Genomic DNA, 26,559 nt, shown 5'->3' with positions numbered 1-26,559 from the left:
CCGTTCCTTCACCGTCACTGGGTCTAAACCCTGGAGCTCCCTCCTCAACAGCACCATGGGAGCCCCTTCCCCACACAGTTCAAAGGGGGCGGCTCCCCCCCTCTCATGGGGCAGTTAGGGATGGGCGGTAAATGCTTGGCCTTGTGACACCAATAGGAATTTAGTTCCAAATCATTTCCACAAAATAGTTTCTCTCTCGCTCTCACCTGTAGCCTGAAGTTTTAAACCTAGGAAACAGGTACATTGTTCCTTGAAAGTGGCAATGAAGAGTCGTGACATGGTGTCATGACAACAGCCTTTCCCTCAGTGTCAGCAAGACAAAAGAACTGGTCATTGACTTCAGGAAGGGGGGTGGTGCACACGCTCCTGTTTACATCAGTGGCACTGAGGTCGAGAGGGTTGAGAGCTTCTAGCCTGTCTTGGTCCAACCACGGAGACGCCACGGCCGAGAAAGCTCACCAGCACCTCTACCTCCTCAGGAGGCTAAAGGAATTTGGCATGTCCCCTTTTGTCCCTCACCAATTTTTACAGATGCACCACAGAAAGCATCCTATCTGGATGCATCACGGCTTGGTACGGCAACTGCTCTGCCCAGGACCGCAAGAAACCGCAGAGAGTAGCGGACACAGCTCAGCACATCATGGAAACCAGCCTCCCCTCCTTGGAATCTGTCTATACCTCTCACTGCCTTGGTGAAGCAGCCAACATAATCAAAGACCCCACCCACCCTGGACATTCTCTCTTCTCCCCACTCCCATCGGGTAGAAGATACAAAAGGCCGTACCACCAGGTTCAAGGACAGCTTCTGTCCTGCTGTTATAAGACTATTGAATGGTCCCCTAATACAATAAGATGGACTCTTGACCTCACAATCTATCTCATCGTGGCCCTTGCACCTTATTGTCTGCCTGCACTGCACTTTTTCTGTGACTGTAACACTTTATTCTGCATTCTGTTATTGTTTTCCCTTGTACTACCTCAATGCACTGATGTGATGAAATGATCTGTATGGATGGCATGCAAAACAAAGTTTTTCACTGTACCTCAGTACATGTGACAATAACAAACCAAATTAACAGAGGTAGACAGGGTGGTGAAGAAGGTGTTTGGCATGCTTGCCTTCAGCAGTCAGGACACGGAGTACAGGACCTCATGTAGGACCAATACCAAGGGCCCACAAGCGGCAACAAGGTCTCTGCTGTGTTGGAACCTGTGCAGTTCCAGCCTTGGCACCCTCAACCCCAAGCCTGGCACCCTAAGCAGCAGCTCGAAGCCAAGCACGACCTCAGAGTGAATTGGGCTGAGGTGCAGGGTGTGGCGGGGAGGAGACTATTGTGGGACGAACTGAGGAGATGAACATTGGAGCAGTGCACACAGAAGTGTTTTAGAACCTCCCGTGTGACTCAAAGCCCATGATTAACTTACTGGACTGCTCTATCATCCTGGGGTCGTAAGTTCAAATCCCACTCAAACCAGTGGAGAAATTAAATTAAATGTAATTAATTAATTTGGAATAAAAAGACCGATTCAAATGGATTTCAGTCTGCAAGCCAATCTGGCTCCCTAATGCGCCCTTAATATCATCGACTGCATTCAGTGCTCCAAGCGTGGCCTCCTCTACATTGGCGAGACCCAACGCAGACTAGGTGACCGTTTCACAGAACCCCTGCGCTCCGTCCGTAACCGCGACCTGCGTCTCCCCGTTACCGGTCACTTCAACTCCCCCTCCCGCACTATCACAGATAATGTCAGTCCTCGGCCTCCTCCACTGCCGGGAGAATTCCAAGCGCAGACTGGAGGAACAGCAGCTCATTTTCCGTCCTGGAAGCTTGCAGCCTGACGGCATGAGCATTGAATTCCCCACCCCCCTTCCCCACAACCACCCCCCCCCCCCCCCCACCACCGTGCTTCTTCTCTTCTTCCCTTTCCTAGTCCTTTTTTTCCCTCTCTCCTTACCTGTGACGCATCCCCCAGTGGATCTTCTCTCCCCTCCTCCCCCGCACCAGCCCATCACTATCTCTTACCTGCATCTACCTATCACCACCCTGTGCCCACCCCGCCTCCCCTCTTCTGTCCACCTGTCACTGCTCTGCTTTTCCCTCCCGTATATTGGGCTTCCCCTTTTCCCATCTTCAGTCCTGAAGAAGGGTCCTGACCTGAAACGTTGACCGCCTGCTTTTCTCCATGGATGCTGCCCGGCCTGCTGAGTCCCTCCAGCATCATCGTGTTTTTCATCTGGATTCCAGCATCTGCTGTCCTTTGTTTCCCCCTTTTATTTGCATTGGAATTGGTTTATTATTGGTAATTGGTTTATTATTGTCACATGTACTGAGATACAGTGAGAAGCTTTAGTTTGCGCGCCATCCAGACAGATCATTCCGTACACGAGTACAGCAAGGTAGTACAGAAGGAAAACAGAATGCAGAATAAAGTGTCACAGTTACAGAGAAAGTGCAGTGCAGGCAGACAATAAGGTGCAAGGGCCACGACGGGGTAATTTCTGTGGTCAAGAGCCCATCTTTATCGTACAAAAAGTCCATTCAATAGTTTTATAACAGTAGGGTAGAAGCTGCCCTTGAGCCTCACGGTACGTGCTTTCAGGCTTTTGTATCTTCTGCCCGATGGGAGGGGGGAGAAGAGGGAATGTCCGGCAAGGAATACTGTCCCCCACTACTTGATCTGGGCTGATATGTGACTCCAGGCTATGGGAGTGTTGCCCTTTTTGAAGTCCGATGAAGGATGGGCAATAGATTCTGGCCCTACCAGTGGATAGTCACATACACCCTGGATGGGTGAATGTTCACCTGCTCCCCAGTGATGAGGGCCAGCCCCTGCTCCCAACCATTTGGAGATCAGAGCCAATGGAGCCAACACCAACCGAGTAGACAAGACCCCAAGCTCAGTGACCAAGTAACTAAGAAAGGTTTGTTTTTACTTGCCCAGTAATAGGAAAACCAGAAGGGAGGTGGCGAGGAGTGGCCTGAATATCTCCATTGTGAGGGCGAGGGGTTTGGGTTGGTGACCGCATTGTTTATGGAACCTCTGGCCCCATTGTCCCTCTCTGTTTGTGACCTCAACAGTAACAGAATGAGGGGGCTCTAACCTGCTGATCTGGTCTCTGACACTCCACTGACCTTGGAGTCAACATTTCTCAGATAAGGTCCATTCTCTATGTGGAGATATTGAGCCTCAACTCACTGGAGTTTCTGAAACATCCAAGGTCCTGACTGAGTAGATGCTGGGAGACGGTTCTCCCTTGCTGTATCCACTCAGGTTTGCATTGGTTACACGGGGCATTGGTGAGAGCACACAGTCAGAGTCATACAGCATGAAAACAGGCCCTTCGGTCCAACTCATCCGTGTCAACCAAGATGCCCATCTAAGCTAGTCCCTCTCCCATTGGGTAGAAGATACAAAAGCCTGAAAACACGTACCACCAGTCTCAAGGACAGCTTCTATCCCGCTGTTATCTGACTCTTGAATGGGCCTCTCATACAGTAAAAGATGAACTCTTGACCTCAGAAATTACCTCGTCGTGGCCCTTGCACCTTATTGTCTGCCTGCACTGCACTTTCTCTGTAACCGTGACACTATATTCTGCATTCTGTTATTGCTTTTCCCTTTGTACTACCTCAATGGACTTGTGTCTTGAAATGATCTGTCTGGATGGCACGCAGAACGTTTTTCACTGTGTCTTGGTGCATGTGACAGTAATAAACCAATTACCAATATGTCCACATTTAGCCCGTGTCCCTCTAAACCTCTCCTATCCATGAACCTGTCCAAGTATCCTTTAAATGCTGTTATTGTTCCTGCCTTAACTACTCCCTCTGGCAGCTCGTTCCATATACTGACCAGCCTCCCTGTGGAAAAAGTTACCGCTCAGTTCTCTTAAATCTTTTGCCTCTCATCTTAAACCTGTGCCATCTGGTTTCTGAGTCCCTTGCCCTGGGAACAAGACTGTGTGCATTCACCCTATCGATGTTCTTCTATCAGCCACCCCTCCAAGGAATAAAGTCCTGGCCTGCCTGACCCCTCCCTCAAACTCAGTCCCTTGGCAACGTTCTCGTAGATTTTGTTTGCACTCTTTCCAGATTAGTGATGTCTTTTCTATAACAGGGCAGCCAAAGCTGTACGCAGGTGTGGCCTCACCAACAGATTGTACAAAACCTCCTGGAGTTACTGAAACATCCAAGGTTCTGACGGGGTAGATGCCGGAAGACTGTTTTCCCTTGCCGTATCCATTCAGGTTTGTTTCAGCTGCATAGGGCGTTGGTGAGACCACATCTGGAGTGCCGTGGACAGGATCGGGCTCGTTGTTTAAGGAAGGATATCAATGCATTGGGAGCAGTTCAGAGAAGGTTTACTGGACTGATACCTGGAATTGGGTGGGTTGTCTTCGGAGAGGTTGGACAGGCTGGGGTTGTTCCCGCTGGAGTTTAGAACAGAGGGGACTGAATTGAAACACAAGATCCTAAGTGGGTGCGGAGAAGGTGTCTCCTTCTGTGGAAGGGTCTGGAACAGGGGTCACTGGGATGGAGATGGGGGAAAATTTCTCTGACCGTCCCTCAAAGGGCAGTGGGAGCAGAGTCTTTGGATGGTTTTAAGGCAGAAGGCGATTGATTCTCGATACGTGAGGGGGTGAAAGGTCACTGGGGGTGGGTGGGAAGGTGGAGTCGAGGTTACAATCAGATCAGCTGTGACCTTGTTGGATAGCGGGGCAGGGTCGAGGGTCCGAATGGTTTCCCCTGCTCGTAACATGGTTTGGAAGCAGGAAGTCCAGCGAGGGGTTGAGGACAAGATGGAGATGGGGACGGACAGAATGCTGGGCCCCAGGAAGACTTGGTTGCTGAGTGTATTTGAAACCAGGGTCAATAGGTTTTTTGGGCTTCACAGACAGTGAGGTATTTGGATATCACACAAACAGAGTTAAATTCCGGGATTAGCCACGAGCTCCTGGTGAAATTGGCTTGTGCGACCATACTGTTCAGTCCTGTCATGATTTCTTATTGATCATCAGTATGGTCAACGTTTACCCCGTGAGAAGGAGGGGGTGAGCTGCCTCCTTGAACTGCTGCAGTCTGTGTGGGGAGGGGGTTCCCAAGGTGCTGTTGGGGAGGGAGTTCCAGGGTTTAGACCCAGTGACGGTGAAGGAACGGCGAGATATTTCCCAGTCAGGGTGGGGTGTGATGGGGAGGGGAACCTGCAGGTGGTGGTGTCCCTCAGTGGGAGAGGTGGCGGGTTTGGGAGGTGCTGTCTGAGTAGCCTGGGCGAGTAACCGCAGGGCCTTGTGTAGACGGTGCACACTGCATGGGGTGGGTGGGTGCCGATCGAGCGGGCTGCTTTGTTCTGGACGGTGTCGAGCTCCTTGAGAGTTGTTGGCGCCGCACTCACCCAGGCCAGTGGGGAGTGTCCCGTCACACTCCTGACCTGTGCCGTGTAGATGGGAGAAAGGTGTTGGGGGGTCAGGAGGCCAGTCCCTCAACGCGGGATCCTCAAACTCGTTGAAGCAACCTTGTAAACAACTCGTAAGATTTGCTCCACTAACAGTTTGGACAGAAAATTCCAAATTCCAACGGATGAACTGGTAAGGCCGTGTCTCTCGGCAGACGACGTGGCACCCCCCAAGCTCCCACCCTATGGCCACTGCTCTCCTCACCCTGCTACAGCCCATTGAATCTCATGGAGTCTGCTCTCGTCAACCTTCAGCCCTCTCAGACGGTGAGGAACGAGGGTTGAAACTACTGACGAGCCTGTACAGCACCTCATCTTCCAACTGGGCACAGTGCAGCCCTTGGGACTCAACATGAACCGAACTTCAGATAACCAGCCTTTCCTGTTTGTGAGATAACTGGCCGGTTCTGATGCAAAGTCACCCCCTGCCCACGCACCCCCCACATTTAATGTTGTGGAGACACGAGAGAGACTGCAGACACTGGAACCTGGAGCCACACTCAAGACGCTGGAGGAACTCAGTTGATCAGGCAGCATCTATGGAGGGAAATGGACAGAAGATGTTTCTGGTCAACCGGAAACGTCAACTGTCCATCTCCCTCCATAGATGCTGCCTGACCCGCAGGGTAACTCCAGCACCTGGATATCATTGACACCCAAAGCTCTAAGTTTGGAAACAACATCACCGACCTAAACTTCCTTCCTGGACAACACAGAGTGGGGATGGGAGGGGAGAGACGGAGGGGAGAGGGGGGAGGGGAGAGGGGGAGGGGAGAGGGGGAGGGAGTGAGGGGAGAGGGGAAAGGATCAGAAGAGCCAATGAACTGCTGAAGCAAAAGAAGAAATGCAGGAAGTTGGCAGCTGTGGAGAGACAGTTCTAGATGCCGAGCCTTTGCTCGAATGGGGAACAGCTGGAGATAAACAGCTCAGTGACGCAGTGGGTAGAGTCGCTGCTTCACAGATCCAGAGACCCTGGTTCAATTCCGACCTCCGGCGCTGTTTGTGTGGAGTTTGCATGTCCTCCCTGTGACCGTGTGGGTTTCCCCTGGATGCTCTAGTTTTGATGCACAGAGGGATCTTTAGGTGCAAGTCCAGAGCTCCCTGAAAGTAGCAACACAAGTAGATAGGGTGGTAAAGAAGGTGTATGGAATACTTGCCTTCATTGATCGGGGTGTTGAGTATAATTGTTGGGAAGTCACGTCGAAGCTGTATAAAACTTTAGTCAGGCCACACCTGGAGTATGCAGTTCTGGTCGCCCCATTACAGGAAGGATGTGGACGCTTTGGAGAGGGTGCAGAAGAGGTTCACCAGGATGCTGCCTGGATCAGAGGGCATGAGCCATAAGGAGAGGTTGGACAAACTTGTTTTTTTCTCCCCAGAGCATTGGAGGCTGAGAGGAGACATGATAAGATTATGAGAGGCATAGACAGGGTAGATAGAGACCTTTTCCCCCAGGGTGAAAGTGCCAAATACTAGAGGGAATAACTTTGTGAAAGGGTGAAAGTTTAAACAAAATTTGCAAGGCTAGTTTTTCTTGGTGGGTGGCACATTCCCGACGCATGAACCATTTGGGTCACCAACGGTTCTCGGGAAGGGAACCCTGTCGTAATGCAGGGAGGATGTGCCAGCTACCATGGATCACAGACGCTGGCGTTTCCCCTCTACTGTCCTGGATTATCACTGATGGAACCTTTGAGGAACAGGAGCGGTTAAAGTGCCTTTCGGAACATTGTGTCCAGTTCTGGTCACCCTGCTATAAGAACGATGCCATTAAGCTGGAAAAGGTGCAGAGGAGATTTACGAGGATATTGACAGGACTCGAGGGACTGAGCTATGGAGAGGTTGAGCAGGTTGGGACCTTATTCCTTGGAATATAGGAGTGACCTTAGAGAGGTGTATAAAATCATGAGGGGCATTGATAGGGTGAATGCACTCAGTGTTTTTCTTGGGGAACTAAAAACTGGAGGGCACAGGTTTAAGGTGAGAAGGGAGAGATTTAAAAGGGACCCGAGGGGCAACTTCTTCGCCCACAGCGTGGTCTGTATATGGAGCTGCTGGAGAGAGCTGAGGCAGGTACAATAACAGCACTCAAAAGACATTTGGATAAATACATGGACAGGAGGGGTTTGCAGGGATATGGGACTAGCTTGGACAAGTTGGGCCGAAGGGCCTGTTTCCATGCTGTGTGATTCCATAGTGGGAGCCAGATGGAGAATTAATGTGGCCCACAGCTGGACTGAACTCTGCAAGGCATTTGGTTTCCCCAGTGTGGCGGAGACCACATTGAGAGCACCGCACTCAAATAGAAGCCATTCCAGCCTCGTAATCCCCAGCTCCAGGATTTGGTTTTCTCCCCCTCTCCCCTGTTCTGGGATTAAGAGAGGCATAGATGAAGTGGACAGTCAGAATCTTTCCCCCAGGATAGAAATGTCAAATACTAGAGGGCATAGCTTTAAGACGAGAGGGGGTAAGTTTAAAGCGGATGTGCGGGGCAAGTTTTTTTAAAACCATAGAGTGGTGGGTGCCTGGAACGGGCTGCCAGGGGTTGGGGTGGAGGCAGATACGACAGAGGGGTTTAAGAGGTTGTTAGACAGACACATGAATATGCAGGGAATGGAGGGGCATGGACCGTGTGCAGGCATATGTTTAATTTAAGGGATTAGTTTAATTTGGCATCACATCACTGTGTTCGGCACAGACTCCTTGGACTCTGTCTTTACCTCTCGTTGTCTTGGTGAAGCAGCCGGCATAATCAAAGACCCCACCCACCCGGGACATTCTCTCTTCTCTCCTCTTCCATCGGGTAGAAGATACAGGAGCCTGAGGGCACGTACCACCAGGCTTAGGAAAGCTTCTACCCCACTGTGATAAGACTATTGAACGGTTCCCTTATACGATGAGATGGACTCTGACCTCACGATCTACCTTGTTGTGACCTTGCACCTTGTTGCACTGCACTTTCTCTGTAGCTGTGACACTTTACTCTGTACTGTTATTGTTTTTACCTGTACTACATCAATGCACTCTGTACTAACTCAATGTAACTGCACTGTGTAATGAATTGACCTGTACAATCGGTTTGCAAGACAAGTTTTTCACTGGACCTTGGTACAAGTGACAATAATAAACCGATACCAATACATTGTGGGCCGAAGGGCCTGTTCCCGGGTTCCCACTCTATCAGACTTTCCTCTCGGTTCGCTCCTCCTCCCCACTTTCTCCACAACATTAAACATGTTTTACTTCCAACTCCCCCCCCCCCCCCCCCCACTTCTGACGGAAGGTCTCTGAACTTAAACATTAACCCTTAGCTTTTCTCTCTCCCAAACATTCCCCAGAATCCTCCGCTGTTACTTACACTGGACACGGAGATGGCGCTGTGCGGATTCACTCAGGAGAGAGCTAGGACCGGCTGATGAATCGGGGAGCTCAGAAGCACGAGAGGCGACCTCAATGTCAGATTCCAAGGGGTGATTGGCCGTGTGGGAGCCGTGACCTTCCTTCCCCAGGAGAGTCGGAACTGGGGCAGATCAGTCTCATGATGAAGGGTCAACCACACAGTCAGTTTTTGGACCCGAAACACTGTTTCTCTCTCCACAGACGCTGCCTGACCTGCTGAGTATTTCCAGCATTTTCTGTTTTTATTTCAGATTTCCAGCGTCTGCAGTTTTTGAGTTTCGCCGGCTTCCCCCCCCAGGAATGAACTGAGAAGTCCCGGCATTCCTTCTCGCTCAGGTGCTTGTGGGAACTCAGGTGTCGAGTACATTCAAGGGCAAAGTTGACGGGGGGGGAGCAAGGGCAAAGTTGACGGGGGGGGAGGGGGGAGCAAGGGCAAAGTTGATGGGGGGGAGCAAAGGCAAAGGGAGGGGGAAGATTTGAGACACAGGATTAACAATGGAGCAGAAACTCTTGGGCCAATTAGCCCCTCCTGTCACACCTTAAACAGACACGGCAGGTTAACACAGGCAGCTGCCGTTATAAATGTGTGCAGAATGCTACAATGGAGACATACACATTTTAAAATACATTTACAAAACTTACTGCTAGGAGAAAAGTAATTTATTTAAAAATTGAAATGAAGTAACAGTTCAAGTTTCTTGTGAAGGTATTTTGCTGGTCTCTCAGTAATTCATCTTCCTCTGTGTATAAAAAGTGAGGGTTTTTTCTTTGTTTGAAAATGAAGACAGCAAAAAGCCATTTTGGCTTTCAGAAGGATTGTGCTACATTTTGCCCAGATTTTCAGTGAGATTCATTTTGCCCAACCAGGGGTAGACTCGAACGGGTCTGGCAGTGAGAGGCTGGGTGTTATTCACAGTACGTTATATTTATATATATATAGACGGATGTGCAGTAAAAGAACGAAACCTTTATAAAACAAAAGCTGTCTGCTATTCCACGCACTCACAGAGCTTCCACTTTCCAGTGGAGCGATGGACGGCTTCCCCCCCCTCCCCAAAGGAGGGGAAGGTAGGATTGTATCAGTGGGAGGGCTGAAGGGCGGCCCCTCAGTGGCAGCAGCCCCCGCAGTGTGGACTCCCGTGTTGGTGTGGGTGCTCGCCGTATTTGGTTCGCCGGCTCAGGATCTCGTAGGAGCAGTCATCCGTGCAGCATCCAGAGAGGCTGGGTGAGGACTCGTCGATGTCGAACCTGCGGAGGGAGAGAGCGGGATGGTCAGTGGGGCGATCCTGCGGGGCCGGGGGCCCCTGGTTATGTACAGAGGGATCTTGGGGTCCAAGTCCACAGCTCCCTGAAAGTGGCCACACAAGTAGATAGAGCGGTAAAGAAGGCATATGGCACGCTTACCTTCATCGGTCGGGGTGTTGAGTACAAGAGTCAGGATGTCCTTATGGAATGCTTGCTTTCATTAATCAAGGTATTGAGTACAGGAGTCAAGAAGTTATGATGCTTCTCTACAGAACTCTGGTTAGGCCGCATTTAGAGTATTGTGTGCAATTCTGGTCACCTCACTATAGGAAAGATGTCGAGGCTTTAGAGAGGGTGCAGAGGAGGTTTACCAGGATGCTGCCTAGATTAGAGGGCATGAGCTATCAGGAGAGGCTGGACAAACTTGGGCTCTTTTCTCTGGAGCGGTGGAGGCTGAGGGGTGAACTGTTGGAAGTGTATAAAATTATGAGGGGCATAGATAGGGTGGACAAGCAATATCTTTTTCCCATTATTAAGCCATCCAATACCAGAGAGCATGCAGTTAAGGTGAGAGGGGGTAGGTTCAGAAGAGACGTGAGGGGTAAGTTTTTTACTCAGAGAGTGGTGGATGCCTGGAATGTGTTGCCTGATAGGGCGGTCGAGGCAAATTCACTGGGGGGTTTTAAGAGGGGCTTGGATGGGCACATGAATGAGAGGAAAATGGAGGGACATGGGCATTCTGTAGGTAGGAGGGATTAACTATGTCGGCACAATATTGTGGGCTGAAGGGCCTGTTCTGTGCTGTACTGTTCTATGTTCTAGGTCCTGTTGCAGCTGTATAAAACATTGGTCAGGCCACGCTTGGAGTATTGTGTGCAGTTCTGGTCGCCCCATTACAGGAAGTATGTGGAGGCTTCGGAGAGGGTGCAGAAGAGGTTCACCAGGATGCTGCCTGGATTAGAGGGCATGAGCTATAAGGAAAGGTTGGACAAATTAGGGTTGTTTTCTCTAAAGCAGCAGAGGCTGAGGGGAGACCTGATAGAGGTTTATAAAATTATGGGAGGCACAGATAGAGTAGGCTGTCAAAATCTTTTTCCCAGGGTGGAAATGTCAAATACTAGAGGGTGTGCCTTCAAGGTGAGAGGGGGAACGTTTAAAGAAGATTTACAAGGCAAGTTTTTTTTCCTATGCAGAGGGGTGGGTGCCTGGAATGAACTGCTAGGGGTGGGGGTGGAGGCAGACGCGAAGAGGCTGTTAGACAGACACATGAATGTGCAGGGAACAGAGGGATGTTGACCATGTGCAGGCAGAAGGGAAGGGCACATATAGGATGAATGCACACAGACTATTTCCCTCAGGGAAGAGGAGCTTAAAAACTAGAGGGCACAGGTTGAAGGTGCGAGGGGAAAGATTTAAAAGGGGACCTGAGGGGCAACTTCTTCTGGCTGAGGGTGGTGGGTATAAGTAACGAGCTGCCAGAGTAAGTAGGTGAGGCAGGTACAACAAAAACATTTAACAGACACGGATAAGTACATGGATAGGAAGGGTTTAGAGGGATAGGGGGTCAAACGTGGGCAAATGGGACCAGCTTGGTGAGCACCTTGGTCAAGATGGGCTGAAGGGCCTGTTTCCATGCTGTGTGTCAATGTGTTTATTTCTAGTGTACACAGTGATCATAAATACAATAATACAGTCCCGAGCACAAAACAGGATTGTGCAAAGATTGTAGTGCAATCTGATGTAGTGTAACAAGAAATGCTAAAGTGAGTCAGATGCTTGCTACAAATTGCCCCTAGTGTGGGTGAGTGGCAGCAGAGTTGGTGGGGAGGTATTTGGAATTGGTTTATTATTGTCACTTGTACCGAGGTGCAGTGAAAAACACACCGTTCATACAGATCAATTCATTACACAGTACATTGAGGTAGTACAGGGTAAAACAGCAGAGCAACAGCTACTGAGGAAGTGCAGTGCAGGTAGGCAATAAGGTGCAAGGTCATAACGAGGTAGATTGTGAGGTCAAGAGTCCATCTTATCGTACTAGGGAACCATTCAATAGTCTTGTAACAGCGGGATAGAAGCTGTCCTTGAGCCTGGTGGGACGTGCTTTCAGGCTTTTGTATCTTCTGCCCGATGGGAGGGGGGAGAAGAGAGAATGTCCGGGGTGGGTGGGGTCTTTGATTATGTTGGCTGCTTTCCCGAGGCAGCAGGAAGTGTAGACGGAGGCCGTGGAGGGGAGGCTGGTGTCCGTGATGCGCTGGGCTGCGTCCACAATTCTCTGCAGCTTCTTGCAGTCCTGGGCAGAGCAGTTGCCGTACCAAGCTGTGATGCACCTGGATAGGATGCTTTCTGTGGTGCTTCGATAAAAATTGGCGAGAGTTAAAGGGGCCATGCTGAATTTCTTTAGCCTCCTGAGGAAGTTATTAATGGACGAGTGAATAGGTTACAGGGAAATGTAGGCATTGGGACTGCGCTGAGAGCTGGCATAGATTCGATGGGCCGAACAGCCCCCCTCTCGGCTGTAAGGAAATACGAAACGGACAGGCCTACCCAGGACAAGCGCGGAGACCTGACTTACTGCATTGCCTCTCTGAAGAACTGATACGCCCCGCTGTTGTGCTTAAATACAGTGAGCATCACCTTCTTCATCTGCGTGCTAGGGAGAGAACAGAGGACGGCAGTCAGCGTTGGAGTGTCTCGGATGGGGGAAGCACAAACGGGAGGAGACGCGAGCGTCTGACCCGAGGGGATCTGCCCCAAGGCGGAGAGGGGATCCGGGGAGGCCGCGTACAGCCTCCAGCACGTCCGTTACCTGTTGGCTAACAGCTGGAGGATCTGCATCAAGAACTTCCCCAGTCCTTTCCTTCTCACCCGTGTCTCCAGTTGGACTTCATAACTGTAACGCAAAGCAGACCGGTCAGAGAGTGGAGACAGAGGCAACGCCAACAAAGCCAGTCGCTCCCGTCACAGCTTCACAGGAGCAGATGGGGACACCACACTGCCCAGTCCCTGACTTTACAGGGGAGTGTGGTGCTAAAGCAACAGGTTCACTCATGGGGATACTTGACCAGACAATGATAACGGAGGGTTATTCTGCATCTAACTTATGCTCTCCCTGCCCTGGAATGGTGTGGCGGGATATTGCAGAGGGAACTTCACTGTGTCTGACCCCGGGAGTGTGTGATGGGACGGGATAGAGGGAACTTCACTGTGTCTGACCCCGGGAGTGTGTGATGGGACGGTGTGGAGGGAGCTTCACCCTGTGTCTGACCCCGGGAGTGTGTGAAGGGACGGTGTGGAGGGAGCTTCACCCTGTGTCTGACCCCGGGAGTGTGTGAAGGGACGGTGTGGAGGGAGCTTCACCCTGTGTCTGACCCCGGGAGTGTGTGATGGGACGGGGTAGAGGGAGCTTCAGTCCGTGTCTGACCCATGACGTGGGAGGTCAGGCTGCATCAGTGGGAAGAGAAACACAGTCGACATTTCAGGTAACTTGATTTCTCTGCCTGCATCAGCCAGAACAGTAGCACAGCTTGTTTGGTTTATCCCTCTGGGAGTGGAGCACCTTCCCGGCCTGACCTGCTGGGCACATCCTCCTGCTCTGCATTTTGCAACTCCTCCATCCTTTAGTCCATGTTCTCCCCCCCAACTGCTCCCAGTCCCTCACTGACCTGATAACCTAGTTTGCAGCTTATCCCCATGGTCACCCTGATTTTATCCCATTGGAGACATCCCTCCACCACCCCCCCTTGTCTCCTTGACCCAAAACATTGGCTCTGTTTCTCCTCCAGCGGGCGCTGCCTGACCGGCGGGTTCCCGCGGTTACCGTACCAGTACAGGACCTCCTCCCCGCACTCGACATCAAACCGGAAGTGGGAGAAGGCAGCGGGCTGTTTGCCTCCTCCATCCCGGGCCACCAGGTACCAAGCGCGCTCGTCCGTCATCTCCTCCCGCTTCTCTCGGTCCTTCCAACCCCACTCGCTCTGCTCGTACCTGGAAGGAGAGAGTGTGGCAGCGAGGTGGCTGGTATCGGACGCGCCCCTCCCTTCTCCGCTGCAAACTCTGGCACCCAAACCACCCCTCCCAAACCGTCCCAGTGGTCCCAGTGTGGGACAGGACGCATCAGTCAACGCGGTGGGGGGGGGGGGGGGAGGTCACAGACCCGCCTCTGGGTCAGGCTTCACTCGAGACCCCTGATATCCGAGGGAGCGCAGTGACCTTGGAGGAGGGTGTGAGGGAGCGCCCTGAGGTCGGGGAGGGGGAGGACGTAAGGGAGCGCCCATGCCGGCGAAGGAGCGGGGGTGAGGGAGCCCCCCCACCAGCGACCAGCCCCTCTGAAGGGGTTCAGTAGTACTGGAGGGGTGGGGCAGAGTAGACAGGGAACACAGCGGACAGAGTTACTCCTCAACCCTCACACAGCTGCCCCCAGACCCAGGCAGTGCAAAAGCAGATCCCAAAGCCATGCCAATCACACAGATATAAGAACAGAAGCAGGCCATTCAGCCCATCGAGCCTGCACCATTCAATGATGGCTGATTTTTTTTAAAAACCCCATTCTCCCCGTAACCCTTAACCCCCCTTACCAATCAAGAACCTGTCAATCTCTGCCTTAAATACACTTACAGCAGCCAATAGCCCATCTTTGGGATGTAGGAGGAAACCGGAGCATGGGGGTGGGGGGTGGGAACCCACACGATCACAGGGGGAACACAGCGCCGGAGGTCAGGATCGAACCGGGGTCTCTGGAGATGCACCTCTGTTCTGCCCTGTTGGACTGAAGAGACAGCACAGAGAAGGGGAGGGTTGCTGGAGCTGGATGGGTGATTGGTGAGGTTTGTCCCATCAGCAGGACCATATCGGAGCAGAATTAGGCCATTCGGCCCATTGAGTCTGCTCTGCTATTCAATCATGGCAGATTTTTTATTTTAACCCCATTCTCCCCAGAACCCCCTTACCAATCAAGAACTTGTCAATCTCTGCCTTAAATACACCCAATGACTTGGCCCCCACAGCCTTCTGTGGCAACAAATCCCACAGATTCACCGCCCTCTGTCCCTTTAGCCTGAGGCACGTCCCTCTTTCCCGCACCCTCTCTGGACTGAACTGCTGACCCAATGGTTGTCCGGAGAGTGTGAGAATTACCTACTGATATCTCTTTCTATTCCCTGATCCACAGGCAGGTGCATGCAGTGTCCCGGCTCTCACTCACATGGTTTGCATGTTGGTCTTGGTCAGTTCCACAGCCCAGTCCACAGTGCTGGTGTCCAGGTCTGCCACTCTCTTGCACTCGATCAGTATGTTCATTCTGGGTGAGAGGGGTAAAGGGAGTCACAGAGCGCAGTCACCTCCCGCGGTCGGGCACAGAGTTGACCTCCTACCCCCCTCCCCGTGAACAGTGGCAGGGAGACGACTGGCCAGGACAGCACCGATAACCCAGCCGGCAATAACACCATAGACTGGGCAGGCAACATCTGCAGAGAAACAGATGACCACCGAGGTGCAGGATCCTTCTCTCACTGCAGAGATGTTGAATTGTTGGGCACTGCCAGCATCTGCACCGTGCTCTTGGCCTGATCCTCAGTGTTTAGCAAGGTGTGGAGTAGCAGGGATCGAAGATTGGGAGGCAAGACAGGGAATACCAGAAGAAGCAAACTTCCTTCAATGCTGGTTCTCCTTAGAGACACAACAATTAGGGCATAGGTACCTCCCTGAGAGAGAGAGACTGACAGGCACTGGTCAGTGTATACATATCCCCGAGAAGAAAGGGACCGAGAGACACCAGTGTACTGATATCCTCCTGAGACCGAGAGGCACTGGTCAGCGTACAGGTATCTCCATGAGGGGACAGAGTGACACCAGTCTCCACAAATCACTTCCAAATGTTCAGTTTTGCCTTAATATTCGCTGGAGAAACAAGGCGAGCAACTTGCACCAGCGGACGCAGATCCGAGAGTGGATTGGGACCAACACTGTGAAAACAAGGGGTTGAGGGACGGTTGGTAACAGGCGAAGGAGTGGGGGTAGGGGGTGGGGGGGGTGGTGAAGTGGGCAGGGGGAACAGCAGGGTGCAACTCAGTGGGATCATTTCAAAGAAACGAGCATCTGGCAGACGATGACGGGGAGATGGGAGGTGTAAGGGCTGGTGGGGGGTAACACCGCTGGAGACGGTACACAAGGACACAAGTGACTCACCCTTACCCATTTCTGTCGTACTTTCTGAAGGCTGGGAAAGGCGCCAAAGGGTCTTCGAGCTGAAAGGGGGAACGGGAGGAGGGAGAGTAAGTATCTGCAGTGACGGCCCACCCCTCTCCTTCCACACACAACCCACGAACCCCACACCAGCAGGGCAGCCAGCTCAGTGTGCTGGACAGTGATTGGCCATTCTCCTGGTTGCTCCCCCCGCCTCCCTCACCCAGGGGTACCGAGGCACAGAGCACCCGGGTCAGTTTGTGTCCCAGCCAGGGTCGCCACATGCCCACCCTGGAGTGCCATTGGTTGGCAGGAAAGTCGCAGGCGACGGCTCCCAGAGTGGAACAGCCAGTTGTGTGGCCCACTTGGAGAGAGGCCGGAGGGTGATAGTCCCGTAGTCCCAACTGTGGTCTTCAGGAGGAGGGAAATCTGGGGAGCAACCAATTCCATACTAAGTGTGCGAGGGCAAGACCAGCCGGGGCTCCTCGGTGTTGTGGAGACCACACACCACTGCCCCTGCCCTTGTCCCCACTTCCCCTGACCACCCCCACCCCCCTTTACACCTCTGGCTCTAACTCCCTTCCCTATCCCACTCCCTGCCCTCCTCCCACACCCTCAAATGCTCCCTTACCTCCTCCTTTCCCTCACTCTCCGGTGAAGCCTCCCACAGTGGGGGAGGTGTGAGGGTGCAGGGACCCCGGAGGGGAGGTGTGGGGGTGGGCAGGGACCAGGGAGGGGAGGTGTGAGGGGGGAGGTGTTGGGGGGGAGATGCTGGGGTGGGCAGGGACCAGGGAGGGGAGGTGTGAGGGGGGAGGTGTTGGGGGGGAGATGCTGGGGTGGGCAGGGACCAGGGAGGGGAGGTGTGAGGAGGGAGCTGTTGGGGGAGAGATGTTGGGGTGGGCAGGGACCAGGGAGGGGAGGTGTGAGCTGCAGGGGGGAAGGGGAGCGCTGCAGGGAGGCAGGGGCCACTGCAGGGAGTTGTCGGTGGGGGGGGCGGGAGGAACGGCCGCGGGGTGGCGGGGACCACCGCGGGCAGACATGGGCTTTGTGAGCCTCCCTTGCGCTCTCCCTCCTCTCTCTCCCACTGCCGCACTTTCCCCTGTCCTGCTGCCCCCTCTCCCCCCGCCTACCTTGTTTGCCGTCTCCACCTTTGCACAGATCGCGTCCATGGCCGCCCTCTCCTCCAGCCTTTTCTGCTTTTTCTCTTTCGCTCTGGATGACTTTCTCTGGGGAGGGAACACAGCAGTGTGATGGGCAGAAGGGCCAGCCCCCCCAACCACCCACAGAGAAACTCAGGGGGAGTGAGACAGCGAGGAGGAGGAGGTGGGCTCATCTAACATTGGCACACTACGCCACAGATAACATGGGTCCTGTCTCAGCACACGGGGAAAGAACCTTAGGGTGGCACAGTGCCCTCAGCAACGCTGGTTTGATCCCGACCTCCGGCACTGTCTGTCTGTGTGGAGTTTGCACGGTCTCTCTGTGACTGCGTGGGTTTCCCCTGGGGGCTCTGGTTTCCCAACGACGTGCGGGGTCGGTGGGTTAATTGGCCATTGTATTACCCCCCAGTGTGTGGGTGAGGGGTAGAATCTGAGAGGGGGAGTTGCTGGGAATGTGGGGAGAACAAAGGATTGGCGTAAAATCAGTGCCTGGTGTTCGGTTCAACTCTTGGTGGGCTGAAGGGCCTGGTTCTGCGTGGTATGAGAGACCGCTGCAAATGCAGAGCACACATCACCTTCTGGACAGGGCCCGCAAGTACACCGTGACAGTTGACATAGCAATTTATTGTGGGAAATTTGATCAGAAAACTACAAAATGCTAATTGTGATCTCAGAAGGCAAGGTTGACATTTAGGGTCCCACACCTCGTTCACTGCCCCGGCCTCTCAGGGTTTGAATGCCCAATATCAATGATCTGACTTGTTCCTCCCTCTGCCCCATCTCCCAGAACAAATTCTGCTCCCTCGCCATTGACCGTATCCTCCTGCCAGCTGAGGTGAACATCAACACTCGCAATGGCTTCTGATCCGAGTGATAGATTCCTCGTCCACTTCACCGCCAGGTCCTCGCCCACTCCCCTCCTCCCTTCTATTCCACGGCAGCTCAAACTCTGGCTATCATCTCCCACAATGAAACATCCCCCTCAAGCAGACGCTGCTCGACCCGCTGTGTTCCTCCAGCAGATTGTTTGTCAATCAAGACCTGATCAGCATCCGCGTCGGCAACTCCTCTCACTGGAAGCAACATCCCCACTCTCCCACCCTCCTCCTCCTGGACGTTCCACCTCTCCCCACTCTGCCTGCTCGTCCTGCCCATCCCTCAGTCCTGCTCCGCTCTCTCTCCTGTCCCCTCACGCTGCCTGCTCCTCCTCCTCCTCTCCTTTGCCCCATTCCCCACACCGTTCAATCACTCCTCCCTTTCCCCACCCTGCTTACCGTAAACCCCTGCACCACCTGCCCCTTTCTCTGCAACGACCTCCAACACCTCCCACCCAATGAAAACCCCAGCAGCTCTCCTCACTGTTCTGTTCCCCCCTTCACCAGCACTGATGTGCCTCTGCAGCCCCAGGGTCACCCCTTCCTTCGCTCCCTCCTGCTCCAGCCTGGCTCTGGCCAGGCACACATCCCATCCCACCCACCCATTAACCCTCACTCATCCCCACACCTTCCTGAACTTCACTCGACCCCAACCTTTCCCTCTTTACCGCTCCCCTGTACTCCAGCACACTGCTCTCCCGCCTCCCCCCCCACCCCCCACCCTCCATCCCCACCAACCTCTCCGCTCCATACCCTTCCCTCCCCCTCTCCCCTCCACCTCCCAACCCTCACTCCCTCCCCCACCACCACCCTCCCCTCCATCCCCTACCCCCATCCATGCTATCCCCCTCCGCTCCATCCCCTTCCCCACCCTCCGTCCCCTCCACATCCCTCCCCACATCAACCCCTCCCTTCCCTCACTCCCTAGACACCACCCCCCCACACCTCTCCCTCCCACCACCCCCCTGCCCCTCCCTCCTCCCTCCCTACCCCTACTGCCGTCCCTCCTCACCCCCTCCCTCCGTCCTGCACCCTCCCCTCCCTCACCCCACCCCTCCCTCCTTCACCCCCTCCCTTCCTCCCTCACCACTTCACTCCCTCCCTCACCCCTTCACACCCCCATCCCTCCCTCACCCCCCTCCCTCACCTCCCCCCCTCCTCCCCCCCTCACTCCCTCACCCCCTCCTCCCACACCCCCCCTCCCTCCTGTCCCACCCCCACCTCCCCTCCCACCTCCCACCCCCACCTCCCCTCCCCATTCCCCCCCTCCCCTCCCACCCCCACCTCCCCTCCCCATACCCCCCTCCCCTCCCACCCCCACCTCCCCTCCCCATACCCCCCCTCCCCTCCCACCCCCACCTCCCCTCCCCATACCCCCCTCCCCTCCCACCCCACCTCCCCTCCCCATCCACTCCCCACCCCCTCCCCATCCCCTCCCACCCCCACCTCCCATCCCCTCCCCCCACCTCCCCTCCCCATCCCCTCCTCCCCCCTCCCCATCCCCTCCTCCCCCTCCCCTCCCCTCCCCCCTCCCCCCATCCCCTCCTCCTCCCCCTCCCCTCCCCTCCCCCCTCCCCCATCCCCTCCCCTCCCCCCTCCCCATCCCCTCCTCCTCCCCCTCCCCCCATCCCCTCCTCCTCCCCTCCCCTCCCCCCATCCCCTCCTCCTCCCCCTCCCCCATCCCCTCCTCCTCCCCCTCCCCCCTCCCCCCATCCCCTCCTCCTCCCCCTCCCCCCTCCCCCATCCCCTCCTCCCTCCCCCTCCCCCCTCCCCCCCATCCCCTCCTCCTCCCCTCCCCCCTCCCCCCCATCCCCTCCTCCTCCCCCTCCCCCCCCTCCCCATCCCCTCCTCCTCCCACTCCCCCCTCCCCATCCCCTCCTCCTCCCCCTCCCCCCTCCCCATCCCCTCCTCCCCCCCTCCCCATCCCCTCCTCCCACCCCCCTCCCCATCCCCCTCCCCCCCCTCCCCTCCCCCCCTCCCCATCCCCTCCTCCCCCCCTCCCCACCCCCCTCCCCATCCCCTCCCCCATCCCCTCCTCCCCTCCCCCATCCCCTCCTCCCCCCCTCCCCATCCCCTCCTCCCCATCCCCATCCCCATCCCCCTCCCCCTCCCCATCCCCCTCCCCATCCCCCTCTCCCCCCCCCTCCCCATCCCCTCCCCCTCCCCCCTCTCCCCCCCCATCCCTCTCCCCCCCCCTCCCCCCTCCCCCTCTCCCTCCCCCCCTTCACTCACCCCCTTCACTCACCCCCATGGCGGGTTCAGCACCACCGGCAGCGGGAGGTCGGTACTTCCGGTCCTTCCCCGCCGAACGTCCGCCACTTCCGGTCCGTCTGCGTCGAGTGTCCGAAAGTTCCGGGGGCGGCGGCGGTGGCGGGGCAGCCGGGCCGGAGGCGGCGGCGGGGGGAGGTGAGGTGAAGCTGAGCTGAGCTGAAGGTAAAGCCGGAGTCTCTGCCGCTGACGTGGGGACACGTTAACCCGCTGGGCGGTCACTCCTCGTACCCACCCCTGCGGGGAGCATGACACCCTCCGTGGGCCGTGCACCCTGAACTCCAACCCCCACCCTGGGCCGTGCACCCTGAACTCCAACCCCCACCCTGGGCCGTGCACCCTGAACTCCAACCCCCACCCTGGGCCGTGCACCCTGAACTCCAACCCCCACCCTGGGCCGTGCACCCTGAACTCCAACCCATCCCCTGGGCCGTGAACCCTGACCTCTATCCCCTATCCTGGGCCATGAACCCTGACCTCTAACTCTCACTCAGGGCATGAACCCTGACCCCTAACTCTCACTCAGGGCATGAACTGTGAGTCTCCCCTCTGTGGACGGTGAACCCCTGTTCTCCCCACCCCCCCAACCCAGCCCGACCTGTGGGACACTCACCCCTTCTCTCTTCCCCATGGAGCTTTTCCCCTTCCTCAGTTCTGAACTGATTCCTCAGCCGTGCTCTTTCCAAGATCAAAGATCCCTAGCCCGTCCCTCCTCGCCTCCTCTATCCCACCCCTGTTTGTTGAGATTGTGGAGATTTGTACATTTCCTAGTCAGTGCTAAGTGTTGTAACTCTTGACGTCGAACTTAACCACTTTATGTTTCAATTCTGCACCTCAAGATATAAACACCAATGATTTGTGTGTTATTGATTTAAATATGTTTTTACTCTGCATAACTGTTGTAATGAAATGCCTATTTGTAATCATCAATTGCTTTTAAATTCTTATCTGCAAAGTGAAATATGACCTCATTTTGTTCAGCAGTAGTCTGGAAGTTATTTGCCCATCACTCACCCAAAATGCAAGGTTATAAATATTTCTTGTAGGATGTTGCGAAACTCTGGACAGACCATCCCCACGCTCCGCTTGGGGGGGGGGGGGGTCACCTGCACATCTGGAAAAGCTGATTCTGTTTAAGATGGGGAGGAGGAGGAGGAGGAGGGATGGGAGGGACGAGTGCAAGGAGTAGTAAGAGGGTGGGAGGAAGAGATGTGTGTGGAACGGGTGGGAGACGGAGATGGTCTGATCAGATGGGCAAGTGCAATTTATACCCGAGAAGTATGAGTTAGTCTATTTGGAGAGACATACCAAGGCAGAGGAATGCAATGGGAGGATGTCAGAATCAGGTTTATTACACTTTGATGCAATCAAACGAGGCTGCAGAGGGTTGTAGACTCAGCCAGCTCCATCACGGGCACAACCCTCCCCACCATCGAGGACATCTTCATGAGGCGGTGCCTCAAGAAGGTGGCATCCATCACTAAGGACCCTCACCACCCGGGACATGCCCTCTTCTTGTTACTACCATCGGGGAGGAGGTACAGGAGCCTGAAGACCCACACTCAGCGATTCAGGAACAGCTTCTTCCCCTCCACCTTCGGATTTCTGAATGGTCCAGGAACTCGACTTTGTTATTCCTCTTTTGCACTATTTTACATATGTATCTTTTGGTAATGCAGTAACTGCTATGTCTTGCGCTGTAGTGCTGCCACAAAACAACAATTTCACAACATACGTCAGTGATAATAAACCTGATTCCGATATTATCATTGACATATGTCGTGAAGTGTGTAGTTCTGTGGCAGCAGTACAGTACAAGACATGAAATGACTATAAATTACAAAATAAGTAAATAGTCTGTAAAAAAAAAAGGAATAACGAGGTAGTGTTCATAGGTTCATGGATATTATTGTCACATGTACCGAGGCACAGTGAAAAACTTTGTTTTTGATGCCATCCATACAGATCATTTCATCACATCAGTGCATTGAGGTAGTACAAGGGAAAACAATAACAGAATGCAGAATAGTGTTACAGTTACAGAGAAAGTGCAGTGCAGGCAGACAATAAGGTGCAAGGTCATAATGAGGTAGATTGTGAGGTTAAGAGTCCATCTTATCGTACTAGGGAACTGTTCAATAGTCTTATAACAATAGAATCTGTCCTTGAGCCTGGTGGTACGTGCTTTCAGGCTTTTGTATCTTCTGCCCGATTGGGGGTGGTGGGGGGGAGAGTGTCTGGGGTGGGAGGGGTCCTTGATAAAGTTGGCTGCTTTACCCAGGCAGCGGCAAGTGTAGACGGAGTCCATAGAGGGGAGGCTGGTGTCCGTGATGCACTGGGCTGTGTCCACAACTCTCTGCAGTTTCTTGCAGTCACAGGCAGAGCAGCTGCCGAGCCAAGCTGTGATGCATCCGGATAGGATGCTTTCTGTGGTGCATTGATAAAAATTGGTGAGGGTCAAAGGGATGCACCAGGAGTAAACATTTCAGGATAGGATGAACAGACCGGGTCTCTCTCATCTGGGGGGGTTGACCTACTAGATGTCTTTGGTGTGAAAGGTTTCGATACAGAGAAACAGGAAGGATATTTCAACTTGTGATGAAGATTATATCTAGACCCTATCAACATAAGATGGCCACAGGGTGTGTTCCCATGCTCATAGAGACAGCACAGAAACAGGCCCTTCAGCCCATTGACTCTGCACCCACCCATTTACACTAATTCCATTTTATTCTCCCCACATTCCCATAAACTCCTCCCAGATTCTCCCCCTCACCTACACATTAAGGGGGTTAATTCACAGCTGTCGATTAACCCATTGACCCCCGCATGTCGTTGCGACGTGGGAGGAAACCGGAGCACCCGGGGGAAACCCACACGGTCACAGAGAGAACTTGCAAACTCCACACAGGCAGACAGCGCCGGAGGTCGGGACCGAACCCGGGTCTCTGGCACTGTGAGGCAGCGGCTCTGCCCATTGCACCACTCTACTGTGTGAGTCTATCACTAAAATTAATTTGAGCAGCTGGTGAGAGACAGGAGAGGCTGGGCTGCTCTCGTTGGAGAAGAGAAGGTTAACAGAGGTTAAAACCACGAGGGGTTTTGGATTAGGTAGGGGCGGCTGGAGACCAGAGGGACAGTGAGTGAAGTGGATCAGCAAAGGAGTCAGGTGGGAGACGAGGACGTTTATCTGCAGTGAGGTGCTATGATCGGGTACACACTGCCTGAAAGGACGGTGGAAGCAGGGAATTGGAAAAATATCAGAATCAGATTCATTATCACTGACATATGTGATGTGAACTGTGTTGTTTTGCGGCAGCAGTACAGTGCGAAGGCTTAAAATTACTATAAATTACAAAAATAAATAAATAGTGCGACAAAAATGAATAACGGTTCATGGACCGTTCAGAAATCTGCTGGCAGAGGGGAAGAAGCTGTTCCTGAATCATTGAGTGTGGGTCTTTCCTCGATGGTAGTAACGAGAAGAGGGCATGTCCCAGACGGTGAGGGTCCTCAGTGATGGATGCATCACTAAGCACTGGAGAGAATGTGGAGTTTGCTCACACAGGGAGTGGTGAGGACGCAGGCAGAGATGGATTTAAGGGGAGGCTGGACAAGGGGGTGGGGAAAGGAGCAGAAAATCCCGGGATAGATTGGGCTGAGGAAAGACAGGAGGAGCTTGGTGGAGCATGAACAGAATGGACAGGCTGGGCCGAATGGCCTGTTCCTGTGCCTGTGTGATCACAGCCACTGCTGCCAGTTCTAAAGCGTGATTACCAGTAGGGGATGAGCAGACACAATTTTAGGGAAACTGGTCTAACGGTTACGTAGATCAGTTCCAGATATGGGCAGGATGGAGTTCAGTCCAGACAAGTGTGAGGCATCGCACTTTGGGAGGTCAAATGTAAGAGGAAAGTACACAGAAAATGGCAGGACCCTTTGAAGCATTGATGTACAGAGGGATCTTGGGGTGCAAGTCTGTAGCTTCCTGAAAGTGGTCACACAAGTAGACAGGGTGGTGAAGAAGGCGTGTGGCATACTTGCCTTTGTTAGTTGACGTGTTCAGTATAAAAGTTGGGAAGTCACGTTGCAGCTGTATAAAACTTTGGTTAGGACGCATTGGGAGCATTGTGTGAAGTTCTGGTCGCCCCATTACAGGACGGGTGTGGGGGCTTTGGAGAGGGTGCAGAGGAGGTTCACCAGGACGCTGCCTGGATTAGAGGGCATGAGCTATAAGGAGAGGTTGGACAAACTTGAGTTGTTTTCTCTGGACCGTCAGAGGCTGAGGGGAGACCTGACAGAAGTGATTGTTTTTTTGTGGTCACATGTACCGAGATACATTGAAAAGCTTCTGTTTGTGTCCCATCCACACAGATTATGCCATACATAACCACATCAAGGTGGTACAAAAGGGAAAAAGGAACAATGCGGAATAAAGTGTTACAGTTACAGAGAAAGTGCAGTGCAGGCAGACAAAGTGCAAGGGCCACGATGAGGTAGATTGAGAGGTCAAGAGTTCATCTTTATCTATGAGAGGTTCAATCAAGAGTCTTATAACAGCAGGGTAGAAGCTGTCCTTGAGCCTGTGGTATGTGTTCTCAAGCCTTTGTATCTTCTGCCCGATGGCAGGGGGGAGAAGAGATAATGTCCGGGGAGGGAGGGGATTTTGATTATGCTGGCTGCTTTCCCGAGGCAGCGGGAAGTGTAGACAGAGTTTGTGGAGGGGAGGCTGGTTTCCGTGATGCGCTGGGCTGTGTCCACAACTCTTTGCGGTTTCTTGTGGTCACGGGCAGAGCAGTTGCCGTCCCAAGCCATGAAGCATCCTGATAGGATGCTTTCTATGGTGCATCGATAAAAATTGGTGAGAGTCATCGGGGACATGCTGAATTTCCATGGCCTTCTGAGGAAGTAGGGGCACTGGTGAGCTTTCTTGGATGTGGCATCCACATGGTTGGACCAGGACAAATTGTAGGTGATATTTACACCCAGGAACTTGAAGCTCTCAACCAGCTCCATCTCAGCACCATTGGTACAGAAACGGTGTAGATAAAATGGTGAGAGTCATTAGGTAGGGTAGATACAGTTTTTTTTTCCAGGGTAGAAATGTCAAATACTAGAGGACACAGCTTTAAGGTGAGAGGGGAAAGTTTAAAGAGGATGTGCGGGGCAAGTTTTTTTTACACAGAGAGTGGTGGGTGCCTGGAACTGGCTGCCAGGGGTGGGGGTGGAGGCAGATATTTTAACAACATGTAAGAGGCAGTTAGACAGGCGTGAGAACATGCAGGAGGTAGAGGGATATAGACCATGCACAGGCATATGTGCAGTTTAAGTTGGCACAGACATGATGGGCTGAAGGGCCTCTTCCTGTGCTGTACTATGTTCTCAATGGTGACTGAATCAGACTGGTCACAGATTGTCCCTGAGATCACATATCAGTGTTGTCACCGAGTCTGCCATTCTCCGATCTGTCACCTCCAGTGCAACCCAGGCCAGACAGAGACGGGTAGGGGTGTAGGGGCCGGAGAGGGTTACAGAGATGGGAAGGTGTGTAGGGGCGGGAGGGGTTACAGACACAGGGAGGGGTGTAGGGGCCGGAGGGAGTTACAGAGACAGGGAGGGGTGTAGGGGCCAGAGGGGGTCACAGAGACGGGAGGGGTGTAGGGGCCAGAGGGGGTCACAGAGACGGGGAGGGGTGTAGGGGCCGGAGGGGGTTAGAGTGACAGGAAGAGGTGTGGGGGCGGAGGGGGTTACACCCCTCCCTATCTCTGTCCACCTTGTTTCCTTTGGTCCATCTCCAGCAGTTGCCTGGGCCCCAAGCTCTGGAAACCTTTCTCTGTGAATCTTTCACCATTTCCTCTCTCCTTACGAGGATGGGTGGGAAATTTTTTTCCCTCATGGTTTCTGTGAAGGGCCTTGGGATCTATTACAACAACAAAGGGCAGCAGGTAAACAAAGGTGGATGTGCACGGAATCTC

At 53.7% G+C, this 26,559-nt stretch overlaps 2 protein-coding genes across 2 annotated transcripts in view; one reads left to right on the top strand and one right to left on the bottom strand.

The window, feature by feature from the left end:
* Positions 1–9,507: 9,507 nt before the first annotated feature.
* On the bottom strand, positions 9,508–20,604 carry naa40 (N-alpha-acetyltransferase 40, NatD catalytic subunit). Its single transcript, XM_052045011.1, has 8 exons — positions 20,562–20,604; positions 17,412–17,507; positions 16,291–16,343; positions 15,302–15,397; positions 13,924–14,085; positions 12,908–12,991; positions 12,674–12,751; positions 9,508–10,101 (listed from the first exon to the last, which is right to left on the bottom strand). The coding sequence occupies exons 1-8, from the start codon at positions 20,565–20,567 to the stop codon at positions 9,960–9,962; spliced, it is 717 nt and encodes a 238-aa protein (XP_051900971.1). The 5' UTR covers positions 20,568–20,604; the 3' UTR covers positions 9,508–9,959.
* A 35-nt stretch (positions 20,605–20,639) lies between these two features.
* LOC127586912 (REST corepressor 2-like) overlaps positions 20,640–26,559 on the top strand; it is a 49,207-nt gene continuing 43,287 nt past the window's right edge. Inside the window, 1 exon segment of the mRNA XM_052044940.1 lies at positions 20,640–20,749. The gene's annotated coding sequence lies outside the window, so the exon portion shown is untranslated.

The sequence above is a fragment of the Pristis pectinata genome, chromosome 38 (assembly GCF_009764475.1).
Source record: "Pristis pectinata isolate sPriPec2 chromosome 38, sPriPec2.1.pri, whole genome shotgun sequence".
In the NCBI taxonomy this organism is placed as follows: Eukaryota; Metazoa; Chordata; class Chondrichthyes; order Rhinopristiformes; family Pristidae; genus Pristis; species Pristis pectinata.
The sequence above is the reverse complement of the archived record's forward strand: the minus strand, read 5'-3'. Positions and strand labels throughout refer to the sequence as shown.